The sequence below is a fragment of the Anarhichas minor genome, unplaced genomic scaffold, assembly GCF_050575085.1.
Source record: "Anarhichas minor isolate MPS153535 unplaced genomic scaffold, ASM5057508v1 ptg000007l, whole genome shotgun sequence".
Classification (NCBI taxonomy): Eukaryota; Metazoa; Chordata; class Actinopteri; order Perciformes; family Anarhichadidae; genus Anarhichas; species Anarhichas minor.
The window spans coordinates 10,719,144-10,736,282 of NW_027466453.1; the positions used below are offsets into that span (position 1 = coordinate 10,719,144).

At 43.6% G+C, this 17,139-nt stretch overlaps 1 protein-coding gene across 1 annotated transcript; it reads left to right on the forward strand.

Annotated features, from left to right (window-relative positions):
- Positions 1 to 686: 686 nt before the first annotated feature.
- Positions 687 to 15,452, forward strand: LOC142937017 (neurexophilin-1). The gene is made up of 2 exons (XM_076080108.1): positions 687 to 743; positions 14,679 to 15,452. Exons 1-2 carry the CDS (start codon positions 687 to 689, stop codon positions 15,450 to 15,452), a joined length of 831 nt encoding a protein of 276 aa, XP_075936223.1.
- Positions 15,453 to 17,139: the final 1,687 nt, after the last annotated feature.

Here is a 17,139-nt window from a genome sequence, read left to right on the forward strand (position 1 = left end):
GCTGAAAGAGAGAAGGAGGGAGATGCTGGGTAGGTGGAGAGAGATAGAGATAACGGAGGGGGGAAAGAGAGAGAAAAGGGGGGAGAGAGAGAGAAGAGATTTCATGGCGAGAAAAGAGGAGAGATGCACACAAGGAGAGCGAGAGAGAGAGAGAGAGAGAGAGAGAGAGAGAGAGAGAGAGAGAGAGAGGAGTAGAAACTGTTAAAACGTCTCTCTTGCCAGTCTCAGCATCGCTCAGTTTCTGCAGGAGGCTGCAGCTCCATCACTCCTGGATCTCCACTGGCACCAATGACCAGATAGCATCTACTCACTTCCAAGTCAACCCATTTCACTCTGAGCTGGGATATATTTGTTTGTTTGCATGGATGATAACAGCCTACCGCACATTCATGGATTTCTCAAACCACAACTAATTTGACTCAAACCCGGGATTGGTTAAAAAAAAAAAAAAAAAGGAAAAAAAAAAAGGGGGGGGACTCAAAGTGGTTTCCACCGGTGTTTTAGGTTTGTGGAAGCTGCAGTTGAGCTCTGCCTTGGACATGGGACCGTGCGTCAGCCGAGAGGGATCCGGTGCCGGAGGAAGAACATCTTCCTGAAGGAGGAAAAACCCGTGTGCGGGAGTTTTGTTTCACATTTTTTGTATATTTGCTACCGGGGAGGGGGAGCTGTGGGTTTTACGCGCCGGAATGATGCGTCCCAACCACGGCTTCATCCTGCTCCTCCTAAACGGAACCGCTTGTTTGGTAAGGAAAGAGTGGGAGTGGGGAAAAAGTCACACATGTAGTCTTTACGCGTCTTGCTCCGATTTACCTTTTATTAACCATGTAACACCTCGTAGCCTTACCTGCGTCACGAGGAACGGCGAGGTGTCTGCACCCCCATTTGCACCATAAACTTACAAACTAGAGAATATAAGTACACTAAAATTCTGCTGACAAACATGTGGAAACGGGAACCGAGAGCTGAGATGATGTTGGTCAAAATGATACATCACCAGACGTGCAGGTCATTTGCGTTTCTTGCAGAGATGCAGAGATAATTATCGACATGCTGTGCTTATATTCGCTGCTTCCAAACGCATTTGTGCTGATGTTTTTGGGCTATTTTCGCACTAACTTATAATTATGAAGTAAATAACATTTACGTTGACCCTGCTCGGCTCAGGTACGGCGGGTGCGCTATCACTATTCCCAGCGGATACTCGTGCTGGCAGCGCTGAAGCGCACCATGCCGCCGGTGTCCACAGTGTGCGTGATTTAGAGCCACATCTGCCTTTTAAACCCAATATTCAGTCTACATGTGTGGGTGACTTGAAGGTATGTAACTGCACACGAAAGTCACAAATTCCACCTAAATAATTACACGGGAAGTGAATTAAACTGCAGGCAGGTGTTTCCAGCTTTTTTCTAACGCAAGAAAATAAGCAAAATAAAAAATATATATATGTTAAAGCTTCTCACCATGTTTGAGGTATGTACTTCAATACTTGTGTGTGCCATCTGGCTTAAAATAAAGACGTTAGACACAAAATATTTTCCATCAGATGCATTTGTAGCAAACAGTGCAACCATAAGGTTGTAGAGTAATGCACATGTGGTTATACTGCGTGAGACTTACTAGGATCTATAAGACGGAGAGGATGGAGTACTACTTCATTAAGATAAGGCAAGCTGCTCTTCTTAGTTAAGTCTTATTCTGAAGACTCTCACCGTCGTGTTAGATATGATTAAATACAGGCTTTACACTGTGGGTGGGGAGATAACTTTGAACTGAATGAAAATTCACATCACAACCTCTATTCTCCATTGTGCTAACTAATAATAAATTAGGTAATATTAAAAACCTAACCTAAATACACCGTGTTCTTCCCTAAGGACCTCCACTGACCTATAACACCAGATGTGTAAACATGAACTGGTCTGCAGTCTTAATGAATACCTCCAGCATTATATAACCATACTATCAAAATTTGGATCACCCACTCCTCCTTTCATGTATACGCTCGCAAGATTTATTAAAAAGCAGCCTTTAATGAGAAATCAGCTCTTGATTCACATGAGAAAACTTGAACGCCCTCCTGCTCGGAAACCCCTGGGCTGAGTATCACAGGGCCCAGGAAATGAGCAAGCTCCCAAAAAAATAGCAAAAAAAAAAATGTCAGTGCAGTGGAAATATTCAAGTGTGGTTGAGTGCTTGTTTGATACATCCGTTTGTGTCAGCATCCCTGAAAGGATGACCTTGTGGTTTCCATATTAAAGTATTCAGGTGCTCACAGGGAAGCAATGGGCCTTTTGGTGATTTGAGGTCTGACAGACAGGTCTTGTAAAAGACTAAACACACACAGAGTTATTTAGTCGGGAGACAGCTGTTTCAACAGATCTGCGAGAGAAGAGACCACACGGTGACTTCAAATTTTGGGGGATGAGTGCCTTTTCAGCCATTGTATAACTAGATACAAGGGTGTGGGATAATAGGCTTAACACTGGCTCTTGTGTTGCCTTGGTTCTGGGAGCTGCAGGGCTACAGCCTATTGTAACCCAAAAGGTCTGCGGCTAATGATAATGATAATATAATTGGGCGTTTTCCTCCCTCTCCAGACCATGTATTTATGAAAAACGTACACGACGTCCCTCAGCAGGAGATCTTGGGTAATTCATTAGCCCTGTGACATTGATAAATGATGGAGCAATTAATAAATGAAGTAACTTTTTACTATGCAACAGCTTCGTGATTAATAATCGTATAAGCCTACTATGCATTAAAATTCGATTTGGATGATTTTCTGTTGTAATAGCTCCGCAATTCCCAGAGAGGGTTTGGGTCTCGAGGGGCCTTTACCAAATGACTGCTAATATAGACGACAATTAACACAAGGTGCCACTCCAGTTGTTGTTTATGTGATGAATGATTGTGTCTCAAATGTTGATTATTCTCTGTATTTGAATGGAGGGTTGCAAATAATATAAACCATCTCAGTTGCATAATTGACTGCTTGAGAAATTATGTTTATTTTTGGCAGCGGTTAGAGTTATTTTTCTTCTGTGGTGCTCGGCAAGCTGACTGGATTTGTTTTAGCGAACTAAGTGGCTAATATGCATATATCAGGATAATAATAATCTGTGGGATACTTAGGAGGATAGTTTGAAATTTAGTGTCCTTTCACTCGCGGCCAGTTGTTCGTTAAGCAGAGCCAAGATGTTAAATATAGCTGCAATTAACGCGTATATTCATTACCAATTAATCCGCTTTTTAATTTAATAATGAATGGCTCATCGTTTGGTGTATAAAAGGTCATAAAATTGTGAAAAGTGCTCATCAGCAAGCGTCACATTTAAGAAGATTGAATATCAAATGTTTGATTTTTGCTAGAAAGTTCACCTAAACGATAAATCAATCATCAGAAATGATCAGTTTTAGTTCTAATATAAAAGGTACAGTCTTTTTAAGGGCAATATATCACTGAACAGATGCAAGGTGAACTGAGCTCACACAATATGCAGAGGAATGTTATAGGAGAGACTTTGACACATTGAAAATAGAGCAGGTACACTAAAGAGTGGTGATGAGGGAAGTGAGAGGAGGCATGGATAAAGAGCTAAAAAAAAAAAGGAATAAGTTAAAAATCTGCCTCAGAGGTTTATACACCTCATTGACAGTCATCACAGATTCTTTCTTCCCTTTGCACAAAAGCGTCCAAGAAAATGCAGTTAATCCACATATAATTACAACTGCAGCAGTATGGCTGAACCGTTCACAGCACAATGTTTACAATCTGAATCCACACACCAGCTGCTGAGATCTGGGAGGGCTGAGGTCAACAATCTAAATCACAACCAATAGAAGAATGAAGTGCAACAGAACAGGGCATTGAGCCCGACTGCGCCAGTGAACTCCCTCTCCCCTGCAATTACTCCAAAATCACACCACTTTCCCTACAAGCAAATATTCATTCTTACTGAACCTCAGTCTGGTCATTTCAACTAGTTAAAATGTTTTAAATGTATTTAGACTTTCACTCAGCACTCCACAAGGAGACACAAATGTCTGCGCCTAATACACGTGCCCGCCATCAAAAGAGCTTATTAATCATAGAATTCTGACCTCGCATGTGCTGCAACCTTCATGTGCAAGATGAAGACCGCTGGGGATGCAAGCGCTCGCCTCTTCGTGCGTCCTCATGGTGAGCCCACAGCTGCTCTTTCACACAGGTAGCCTCTCTGTGGCCATGAGAGACAGGACGGCTTTATACTCCCTCTGATTGCTTTCAGTGCACATGCAGACGCTGAGCATCGTGCCTGATAGCTGAATTTCACCTCCGGAGCCCTGAACAGAATGTCGGTGTTTTTTGCAGATTGAATTTCAATGAAGACATCTGTATATATACCACGGTGTCTGTGCATGGAGGTAGTTTGAATATATAAGGAAAACATTACACTTGTATGAATTTGCAAACAAGGATCCAGCGCTGTTACAGTATGTTTTCCACCTTTACCTTCACCCTCTATTTGACATTGCCATCAGCAAGGAAAGAAGCACTTATTTAATACGTCCATCAAATACAAACACTTTTCTTACATTGAAAGCCTCACAGAGCCAAAAATCCCTTTCATGACAAACAGGGCATTGGGACCAGGCTGTACAGGGAGCACCACAGCAATGGGACACTTGAATAGTAACATAGCAGTCCAACGACTGAGACAACAAAAGGCACAATCGAAGCAAAAGTGCCTGTAGTTTGTCTGGAAACTCCACCAGACAGCACGGCGCAACAATGCACAAACACACACTGTGCAAACCTTGAGTATTTGAGTGTAAAAAGCAGCGGCTGCCCTGCGCTAATTCTAACCTCATCTCTCTGTTTTTGGCCAGTCACAAAGTCTTAGATTCATGCTTCTTAGGGTACCTGTCCTCCTGGCAGGGTGGCTGACCTTGTCCACCCTCATACATCCCCGGTGAAGCAGAAATACCACCTTAATCCTGAGAAAACAAATAGAAAAAACTCACTGTCTGATTTTGCACGCAGACACAAATGTGAGACAGCAGCAGCAGCAGCAGCAGCAGCAGAGTGAATTCCTTTTTTTTTTGGTTTTGTTTTGGGCTTCCTCGCTCTCTTGAGTCTGCCTCATTGCCATCACTGTTGCAATCTGCATGTCAGCGCTCATAAGCTTCCACTCTCCACCTCACATCCCACACAGATGCAGGAAGCCCAAAACTCATTCACAATTGTAACATTTCTATCATAAGGGAGAGTTGAGCTGCAGAACCGCAGTGGAAGCAGACAGACAGTTAATTGTGCTGACGACGTCTGTCCCCTTCTTTCCCCCATAAGGGGGTGATTTGAGAGGGACGGTTATGACGTCATGGCATCTTCATCATGAGTAGCACAATCATTTTGTTAGCCATTGTTATAACGATTGCAGGAAAAGTCTTATAGTTTTATCTTGCGTATGATACAGTAACCACAATGGTGCCCATTTATAGAGCAGCAATGATTAGTTGACAGTCAGTCAACATCAAATATTTCACCAACTATTTTGATTAACCGTTTCCGCTTCCAGCTTCTCAAAATGTGTTTTTTCCTTTGTCTTATAGAACAGTCAAATGTATATCTTTAGGTTTTAGACTGTTAGTGGGACAAAACAAGCAAAAAGAACACTGCACATTTTAGAGATAAAACTAAATGAATCAAGAAAATAATCGTTAGTTATTTAGATAAATAGATAATAAAAATACCCAGCCATACCCATTGTACCAGTTCTGCCATGGCCATTGTTTTCCGAATCCTCAAACTGCCCATTGTTCAGTTTATACATTATCATTTCAAAAACACTCAGCTTCGGCCATGACATTTATGAATGCCAAACTGCTTGTACCCTTTTATTGTGGATCTACATTTATGAAAGAATTTCACTCAGCAGCGACGTGTTTTAGAGCGGACAATAATTCATTACATGGTGCGTGATAAGAAGAATAGACCCCGCCGTGACGTAGTCTGGTCGAGACACTGGTGGTGGTGGTGGTGAAGGGAGTTAGATGAAGATCTGATGATGGGATATGATGGGGGAGGATGGCCGCAGCGGTTCGTACTGACATGACAACTGACAGCTGCAGAGAGGAAAATAGTTTTCCTAATTTGCCAGCAACGATATGATTGGCTGAGGGAGATCGTGGAAAAATCTGGTCGGTTTAACTTGGAATGAACGCCCATAGTGAGCTGAGACAGAGACTTCCACATAAGCTTCATTTGGTTTGCACAGATATCTGCATGATTGTTGTTTGACTCCTTAAATTGGACGTGTACTCTTGAAGCCACATAATTGGCCCCTTAGCTTTTTTGGGCTCTGCCAGCCCATCTGGTGTACCTGTATGATTGGGTTTTAAGCTATTTCACTAAAACCTTCTTTTTTTTTTAACGCTGATTTCTTTTTTTTGTATTGATCAAATAAACAACCCAACAATGAGCAATCATAAAAACGACACATAAACACGAAGACGCGGCGAATGAGCAGGGCTGCTGGTGTTATAATGGACAACCTCGTGGCCTCCTGCCTGTGGTGTAAAACAGCTTGAGTTATGCACAACCACAGCAAGAGTGACCCCAGAGGTGCACCCCTTCCCTCCTGACCACCCGCTGAGGAAGCCGGCAGGGGAACGCCTCCCCTCCTCCCCTCCTCCTCCTCCCCCCTCAGGCTCCCAGCAGCCCCACAGACAGAGAGAGCCTGAGAGAGACGGACAGAGAGGAAAGCATGCTCCCTGACACACTGACAGCCCTTCAAAGTGAAGCGCCGAGCTGTCCTGAGACAGAACACGTTGTCTGCTCAAAACCAGCACAATGTATTGTGGCATTGCTCTCTGGGAGACTGCAGGCGAGAGAGAGAGAGAGAGCAGATCCTGGAAGACTATCTGTAGGTTTGTCTGCTGGTTCGGATGGTGGAGGGTGGATTACAGTGCACAGCTTAAAGAAAAATGATTCGTCGCCTTGGGTAGAATGAGTGGGTATAACTCCCAGGGGATCCAGATGAAGATGCGCTTGACTTTCACATGAAGGAATAACTAAGGGTGGGAAAATCCATAACAGACGTTTTAATTTCAGAGAGCTTCTGCTGTAACTGGCAATAAAGTAGTTTTACTGCGTTGTGAAAATGTTACGGAAAGTGTCAATATAGAATGAAATTTTCATCTTTTCAAGTAGGCATCCAAACAATATTAGAAAAGGCGCTGTGGGACCAGGGGACGTGGGTTGATTTGAAGGGGGGGGGGAACATCAGGCTGTCAGTGCAGTTTAACACTGAAGGAAACTCAGGCTTTTCTGATGCCGCAGGCTCTGAGGATCACGCTGACCTCATCGCGGTGTGACTGGAGCCGCTGGATACCACATCAGGATGAGGCCGCGGTGCAAGAGCCCATTTATATTCTCTCGCAATCTGTAAACAGTCTGTTCTGCATGAATGAACATGTAGTGTGCAGCTCGCCAGCGTGTTGCCCAGTGATGCTACAGTGATTTTCAGGGTCAGAGTGGTGCACATGTCCAGACAAGGCCCGCTGAGGGTCTTTTGGGGGGTTTCCAATTAAAGCAGCGCACAGCATAAGGGATTTGGCCAAGCTTGAAAGAAGTACTGTTTCAAGTACGATACATGCATAATACAAACATTTATTTCTTTGTTGCAGAGTAATTTCTGAATTAAGTTGAGAATGTATTTCCTTGGAATACAGGAGGACAGCAGTTATCTCAACCTCTGTTTATCCAGCAGTCATACACACAGTCACCCTCTGAGGAGCTGTAGTGTTTTCTATTTATTTGGAAAGGTTCGCTGACCTTTAAGCGCAAACAGATCTTTTTGTCAGTTCATTAAAAAGTAACATGTTCACCACACTGTTGGTAAAGGTCTTGGTTAGGTTTCGGCAACATTAGCTGTTCGGTTAATGCAACGTATCATTTCGTGGGATATCTACGAATTAGGGCGCATTCTTTTTCGTAGGTATAGATACAAAATGCTGGATGAGACCAGCCTGGTTAATGTTTAGGAAAGATTGCGTTCATGGTTAAAAGAAACCAACATCGACTCTTGGAAGGAGACACAGTGTGACCACAGTATGTCAAAGTCACATTCTGTGTTGGGTCCAAACATCCATCCCCACTTTCGTCACTTTAGTAGCAGGATAACAACAGCACAAAACATTCGGTTAACGAATTAGAAAAATTCATCTTTATGGAGAGGGCAGTCAGTGCTAGAGGTCACATGTCACTTAACACATCGGTTGTTTTTAAGAGCTCGAACAACGTCGTTTCCTCTGGTGACGCCCTAATGCAGATGAGAAGGACTGCAGTTCACACCTGTTGTCAGGATGCGTGTCAAATGTTTCGCAAGTAAGCACTTGTGATCAGATTTCACTTCCCTGCTCACATTTGGTGTTATCCGTTAGAGAATGCTGCTAAACAGAAAAAAAAAGTTAGACTTCAGCTAAAGAAGCAGATTGCTGCGTTGGTTTGGTGCTTCGCTGTTGTCGGAGCTGTGTGGCAGGTCGTAGTCCTATTATGTTGCAGCCTGCAAAGCTAAGCAGAGCTTCGAACCTATTAAAGATGCTTTGCATTCGTGTTCACCATACAAATGTGAACACGTCTGTCAACCACATCCATATTTAAAGGTGTCCACCAACGCCCTTTCAGTGCTACTTTCAACATTAATCCGTTCACACAGTTACACCTTTGTTGCATTTTTTTGCTGGGGATTGAAACTTGTAACTGTTCAGGTATTCATGCTTTCAAGTTCTACGTGTCAAACTCCAACAGAAAGACTGGAGCATTAAGTCAGACAGCCGGCCTTGATAAGACGGCACTCAATTGAAGCTTCTCATACCTGAACCTCCATTAGACAATGGCAGCGTCCTTCCAGCTTTTACTAGACAGGTGTGAATGATGTAGCAGCGCTTTAATCAGCTCTGCCCCATCAGTGCAGGCTTTGTGTCCTGCTCCCTGGAGCCAAATTGAGGAGAACCCGGGGAGGAACAGTCCCCTCTGCTCCCTCCTTGCACCGACTTCTTGTCAATATCCTGTTAATGTAAAAGGTTTGATAGTCAATTCAGAGCCCGGCTTCTCTCCGAGCATACAAAATGAGCCCAACTCCACTGGGACCACACAGCTGAACCTGTCCAAAATGAGCAGCTGGAGGATTAAAGAATAGATCGGGACAAGAGTTTAGAATAAAAAGATTCAGTGTCGAGAGTGTGTTCACCGACTGCAGATCTAAGCTCCAGTGACCCCCAAGAAGCTGGAGTAAATTATTCATTAAGAGTCAAATGGCTTGTTTCTTGTGAAATTACCTTTCCCTCCCTCACCTCTTCTAGGATCTACACTAGCCAGAAGAATAATTAGTTATAAGGGCACAGACATTTCCAGACTTTAATCATGTAACAGAGAAGTCTCCTGCAGTGAGCATATTGGATGTGGAAACAGGGAGAGCAGACAGAGAGGGAAAAAAAAGAATAAAGCATTGACGAACACTTAAGAAATCTGTGCTGCCTGGGTCTTTAATTAAAAATTGATGTCATATTATAGATGAAGAAAATGTTCAATTCAACAGCCAAAGAAAAATGGAGTGCTTATTGAACTTGTCAGATCCCCATGACAAGCACATGCTTTCAGCCCCGCTGGGTGGCTCTACAGGAAGATTCCTCCGTGCTAATCAGTTCATTTACTTTAATCCAGATTACAAATCCATAAAAATACAATTTCAAACTCAGAACAAACATCACACCAAAGAGATACAGTGCACAGTCTAGTAAGCATGTTTTTAATAATCGGAATAGTCTGAAGCTTAAATAAATGTTGAATTTTTACGTCATGTAACCTGCTACATGACCTAATGATGACCTAAACATTTATATATTGTCACATACAAAATCTATTTTTAAGATGTCTTTTTACCGACCATTGACCGAATCAGTGCTTATTGTGATACATAAATAACAGTAAAGAGGTGATAAAGACAATACAAATGGAAATATCAGTAAGAAAGAAAGAAAAAACAGAACCTTGCACCTCCGTCCCTATTCGAGCTGAAACTACTCTTCATCTACGGTTTATTTTCTTGGTAATTAGGCCTAAATCTGCAATAACTTGGGGGCAGCATTGTCAAGACTGCACATTTTCATTTATTATGTACACTGGTAAAATACATATTTGATCCATTACTCCAACAATATACTACTACAACAATGTAAAATGCCATTACAGGTGCAAGTCAAAATCCTTTATAAGTCTGCAAAAACGGGGTTTTTGACCACTTGGGGGCAGCGTAAACGATAGAATGTCACCTTTTAAGATAATACACTGAACATTTGAACAAACGGTTGTGTATTTACAGAGCAACATTAGCATTCATTTAGAGTCGTGTTTTTGGCCACCTGATGTAAATCCAATATTCACTCTCTTTTTAGCTCTAGTTTGGTCTCCCGAACTCCCGAAGGAAATATCTGGCTCTTTAGCTGCTTAACGCTCCACTATGTTCACCAGTTATGAATTTTTCTTCGATGCTATAAGAGCGGTGCAACTGAACCAAATCGGCAAAGCTTTGGGCCAAAAAAACAAACGAGCTGAGAGACACTCGATCGCTCTGAGGGGAACTGCAAAGTCAGATGGTGATTCTCCGTCGGTTCATCACTTTGAAGGACCAAATTTCACAATGAGCATGGTCATTTTATCCATTGTTATTTAGTGCTGTTAAATGATGCATTAATTAATTAATTATTTGGTCTATTTAATTAAAATTTTGTAACGCCCAAGGTGATCAAATTGCTTTTTTTGTCCAACCAACCATCTGAAACCCAAATAAATTTGATTAACAATTATACAAAAAGGGGACAAACTAATCAATAATTGTTTTAGCTCCAGTCTCCACCTCTTTGACGTAAAAAGTGTGCAGCTCTTTGAGGGATGTCTGCAACCTTCATTCAAATGAAACCAGTAGAGTCTGAATGATCAAACTGAAGTGGGAGTAGAATCTTGGAACAACATCCTTTGGTTGACACACTGGTCTGTCACCTCTCCGCTGCTTCTGTGAGAGAGTTATGGCACTGGTTTGGGCTAAGTGGCTCCCTGATCTCTCTGCTGCATTATGGCCGTAGTGTGCCTCTGTCACCAGGGGAAGAGGGGTTAAAACGGTGTACCTGTCACTGTAACAGGCTGATTATTGCCTGTGGAGCTGGCAGGCTTGTGAGGATCGCTCCCCTCCCCACACTCCCTGCTGGGAGAGAGGCCTGGGGCCTGGTGCTCACTGAGGCTGAATGACTCACAATTACCACAGCGACGGAGCCTGCAGCCACCTCCCATTCTCTCCAGCCGTTTCACTGACTCACTTAGCGCACATGACAAATGACAAAATCACCCCGAACCTCCGCCCCCTCACTAAGACCCGATTGCCCATCGCCCACACTTTGCCTACAGTACTTAAAGCTGCGATACATCTTGCCAAGCTTCATGAAACAAAACTAACTTTGTCTGAAAGTAACTTCTGGACTTTTAAAAGCAACATTTTGCGATGTTACACGACGTAGTCAGTGCATATTTTAGTATGGCAGAGTGAACAGCAAACCTTTGACATTAAAGCTGTAATTGTTGAAATACACAAAATTTTAAACCCAACAAAACACTTTTTTAATGTAACAACACGGGTAACTGAAAAATAGATATTATTTGAGGTGCATCGTGAAAGGATGACTTCTTGTACTGTGTTTTAAATATGAAAGCAAGTGGGTGGTATAAATACCCAAAGCACACCACATTAGTGCTCAACTGTTAACAAAACAATGTCGAGGTGTGCATGCTTAAATGTGAGAATATTCCACCACAGTGAAGCAATGCATTCATCTTGTAACACTGTGAAAACAACAGTGAACTCAAGGGTTTTCCAACGCCATCTCAACCTGCTTACATTGCACAAGTGGAAGGAGGGAAGCATGCTGATAGTTAAATCTTACACCTCATATACTTCCCCCCCAGTTAAATGCAGAGTGGCGAGAGAGTTGTAGCAGTATGCAGTTTTTCAGAGTGGAGTGTAAAACTAGTGATTGTTATAATATTTAATGATGAAAAATAACTTATGTGCTGCAGTAGAACATGTGACCTCTGCGAGCTCAGAGATGCGTTGATTGTCCACTAGATCTCCAAGGGTTTGAAAACCGGCAGAAAGTATCTTAAAAGTGATACTACACTTTATTTACCTGCAGAGATTAAACCACAACTGCGTTTAAAAGCATCACGGTGGTGTGGACAGCAGTGTGTGCTCTCTCACTGCAGTAATGATTGCAGCTCTGGCTCAGTTTTCAGTTCTTTTTTTAAAAATGTGTCTTTGACAATGATGCTGCACACACTGAATCTGACACCTCCAACATTGCCAGACACTTAAATCTTCTGTTCAACAATAGCACACGGCTCACTTCACCCCCCCCCCCCCCCCCCCCCCCCCCCCACCTACTGCAGCCTGGCCTCTCAGGCTTTCTAATGAAGACTGTGCAGAAGAGAGGGAGGCATGCCTTGCTCAGATACGAGTGTTGGCGCCATCTGAGAGTCACACTAGACAAGCGGTGGTGTTGGCAAAATGATCAGGATCTTAAAAGCAAGGGGCAGTTTTATAGAAATCAAGATCGACAGATTTGTCAAGAACCCTAAAGGGCCTTTTTCATGGACACCGCAGGGGCTCTTAAGTGTTATCTGGGGAGGCGGGCAGAGTGCTAGCCTCTGTGCTGCGAAGAGAAATCAAACACAAACTAGTCCTTCAATAAGAGCTGCGGGGAATGGTGCATTTGTCATCAAAGTCATCCTGCCCGGCCTCAACTCCCTCTTTTGAAAAAAACAAAGATCTGAAAAGATTAAAAACAATATGTCTTCATTTTATCCAATTTGTTTTGTTCATAATTAATGACTTTGGGATTCTCAAAGAAGCTATGAGAACTATCTGATTCAAGAGGAAGGAATATTCGTCAAGGCAGTTATTGGCCCCCGTGGGGAGACTGAAGGATGTGTAGCGTAGCAGCAGACAGGTAACTAGAGGAGAGGGCGCCTGGCTTCTAACACCCTCATGGTAATAGGGCCAGATTAGAGGAAGAGGGGGGGGGGGTCCTCTCATCTGAGTCCAAACCCCAGACCACAACCACATCAGCGGGAATCCTCGCAAAGGCAGTTGAAATGCGATACACGTTGTTATGAAAGGAAATACATGTTTTTAGAGAGACAGACAATCAATACCGCTGACTGACTGCAACGCAAGTGAACAAATCTGAGCCGGATTGAAAACCCTGCATAAAATAGAATAAAAATGAGTCAGACTTAATAATCCTGACTAAGCCTGTATAAGGAAGCCCTTGCAGTCAAGACAGTAGATGGATCAGAGCACAGACAGGAGTGCATGAATTATGCATCATCTTAAAATCTCTGCGGGTAGAGCGCACATACACAAACTTATCCCGCATTTGCATCACTTATTGTTCACGTTTACAGCTCAAAATTCAAAACAAACGACGCGTGCGTTTGTGTGTGTCCTCCCCTGCCATATCCAAAGAACACAATAATGCTGTGGACTTCTATGCCGCATTAGACAGAAGCTGTTAAATAGATCATTACCGTTAAATAATTACCTATTACTTTGCTCTTACGTTCACACGCTCGTCACGAATCTACTGCTGAGCACAGCAGCACTGTCTTATCTCCTCCCCTCCCCTCCCCCTCCCCTCAGCTGATGTTAACATCTGACAGCTTTGTGTGTGTGCCGATACAGATTCTTTTCTTTAATTAAAAAAGTCTTAATTGGACATTACACTTTATTCTTCGGTCCCCCGCTTGCCTGCCTCCCCTTCCAAAAACACTTTGATCCTCCGACCAAATCTTTCGAGGCAATAATAGTTCCCCCTGTTTTTCAGCCTCACACCGCAGTGCTAAAGAAGCAAAAAGCTTAGTCTGCTCTCTACTCTGAGTTTCTTCCTTTAAGATTTTACGCAGGAACAATTTCTCTCCAATTAGATGATCTTCAAGTGACCTCATGTGACTTCATTTGACTGAAAATGAGATGAAACATTAATATGGCACCACGGATGATGCTTAGGGAATGTAGAAATGGTTCATCCGGACACTTTATGAGTACATAAATCAACCTCCAACCTCTGTTGTCAGAGAAACAACCTTAGAAAGCATTTCGTAATGACAGAGTTTTAGTGTTTTACAGGATTATAGACTTTGTAGAAAATTGTCCACCCTCACAAATATTGATTAAACTGCCCAAGACCACAGGAGAAACACACTTTATGTGAATTCAGTTTTGGTGTGGATTTTCTGTTTGAATCCGTTCTTTGATCCCTCTGGCCTCGAAGGAGGCATACGATCCCATTACGAGGGAGCTTAGGGAATTACATCGGCTCTGTGAAAACTAGACATAAAGGAGCATTTTCTCTCAGGGCCGGGGTAAACAAAAGAATGTAATAATAGCAATACCTGCAAAACTTCAACCATTTATTTATATATATAACATTGATAGAATGTCACGGTTACTACCACTAGAGGTGTGAACAGTAAATTAAGTATCGATTAAGCCTTTAATTTGTTTTCTGTCCACCCTACCTCGCTGATAACTGCGTACTTTCTCTTTCTATTTTCTCCTTCAATCCCCACCTCCACCTCCTTTCTCTAGGTGGCCTTGGGTCAAGAAGACGACTCCTCCAGCCCCAAGAGCTCTTCAGACGACTCCTCCAAGACGGTGGGCCTCCTGAGCGGGCAGGCTCCCCTCTCGCCCCTGAGCCGCTGGATGCTTCACAGTAAGAGCAGAGCTGCTAACACCACCTCTCTGGAGCTGCCCTACCGCTCCCCGGTCCCTTTCTCCAAGCAGGAGTTTTCTAAACAGGAGTTCTGGGAGATGTTGGGGAGCGACCTGCTCAAACCCGACGCCTCCAGCTCCAGGGTCAAGCGGCGGCCCATCGTTAAGACCGGCAAGTTCAAGAAGATGTTCGGCTGGGGAGACTTCTATTCCAATATCAAGACGGTGAGGCTTAACCTGCTGATCACCGGCAAGATTGTGGACCACGGTAACGGCACGTTCAGCGTCTACTTCCGCCACAACTCCACGGGCCAGGGCAACATCTCCGTCAGCCTGGTGCCACCCGTCAAGGCGGTGGAGTTTGACCTGGAGCGCCAGAGCGTGGTCTACCCTAAGGACTCAAAGATCTTCAACTGCCGTGTGGACTATGAGAAGGTGGATCGCAGCAAGCGCACCTCACTGTGCAACTACGACCCGTCCAAGACCTGCTTCCAGGAGCAGATTCAGAGCCACGTGTCCTGGATTTGCTCAAAGCCTTTCAAGGTCATCTGTATCTACATTTCCTTCTACAGCACGGACTACCGCCTGGTCCAGAAGGTTTGCCCGGACTACAACTACCATAACGAGATGCCCTACCTGCCCTCGGGCTAGACTTGGAGGGGGGGGGAGGAGAGGTGGGAGGGGAGAGGAAAAGGGGGGTGAGTCGGAGAGACTGCAACACATGAGGAGAAAACCAGGGCTATGAATCGTCCTAAATGCCATCGTGGCAGCAAGACACCTTAAACTAAAAAAAAACCCTCTCTGTAGCCTGACTATTGTAAGATGTAAAAACATATATGCAAAACAAAAACGACAGTATGCAGATAATGAGGCATTTGGAATGCGTAACTGCAGCATTCATTAACTGGACTGGTGGTGAAAATCAAACACGCACATTCTTACCTCAATCCAGTTTCCAAATGCCAACTTCTCGCCAGCTAACTCTCTCTTCCGTTCAGTCATTTGTGAATGTGGTCTGAATGTCCTTTTAATCGCCCTTTACTACATCGCTCTCTTTTGAAAAGGCACAAGGCAGCATTTCCAGTGAAAGCGTTCATTTAAATGCTGCGATACGAGTCACTGGAGTGCTGTATACAAATTCAGACTTATTACAAACATATTACAGCGTTTCACAGCACACGCTGTAAATGATAAAAACAAAGTGTGTTTATCTCACAAAGAGCAGATGAATGTAAAGTGTGACCAGCCACACGATCATTTGGGTCACACTCAAAGTATTTTTAAAGGGGCATCTTTTTTTACGTGAACTTTAAGTCCATCCCAAAACAAGTTCCTCTCCCTACCCATCTGCTGTACATTGTCAATGTGTAGTTTACGTTTGCAGCCTGGCAAATCAAATCATATTCTCTCCGTCACGTCAACTCCATTTCAATAAAAGAGGGATGAGAGGAAGGGAGAGAAAAAATTACAAAAATTTGCAAGAAAAAGCAATTCAAGGATTCTGGGTGAGGGCTTAAGACAAGTTCAGTGCGAGGGAAATAACTAGATTCTGCATAGAGATAAAATTGGCCCTCCATACTTAAGAGAGAGAGAGAGAGAGAGAGAGGTGGGGGAATGAGAGAGGAAAAGATTCAGTGAGCTGTTTTAATTAAAGTGGAGAAGGAGACTTAGAGTATGCAGCTCCTTCTATTGTCCCCTCTGTATGAAAAAGATTACATTTTGTTGCCGTCAGGATTCCTGATTTCACGCCTTGATAGCTTTGACTGTGTGAGGCAGATTGCTCTCTCCCGACAAATACTGTGTTCTCTAAAGTCGGCCCGTTATCTTGAATAAATGAAAATATTATCATAATAATTACATATAATTTAATCTCCTTTAGAACTAATTAAGGTTTCAACGAGAGGGCGAGATGTGTTCCTAGAAATCAAGTCAGCGGGAAGGAGAATAAGAGGACATTCTCGGGCACATTGGTGTTTTTTCTGCGTGAAGCCGGCAGCCAAAGCTCAGCCCAGAGTTAACTGCTCTCATTAAGATAAATGGCCACTGGCTGGCCCATCTCATGTTGCTCTCACAAACAATACCAGGGGAGAGAAGTGCACACAATGGAGCCACGAATTATAGCCTGACATTTTGTTGGCGGGAGGGCACAATGACTTTTGTTTTGGTGAACAGTCACAAGACAGGTGTGAAGAGTCATTGAACGGTAACCGGTTTGATGCTAATGTGCTGTGATGTCAGGGATTCAGCCAGTGTTTGTGCACACTTGGCTTGGACTGCGCAGCGATGTCCCGGGTGGACCCGGGCAGCAGTGCGCGGTCACCATGAATCCGTCCTCCTG

Coding starts and splice junctions, on each gene's coding strand:
- LOC142937017 (XM_076080108.1), top strand. CDS start 687: ATGATGCGTCCCAACCACGGCTTCATCCTGCTCCTCCTAAACGGAACC. Junction 744..14,678: donor TAAACGGAACCGCTTGTTTG/GTAAGGAAAGAG, acceptor TCCTTTCTCTAG/GTGGCCTTGGGTCAAGAAGA.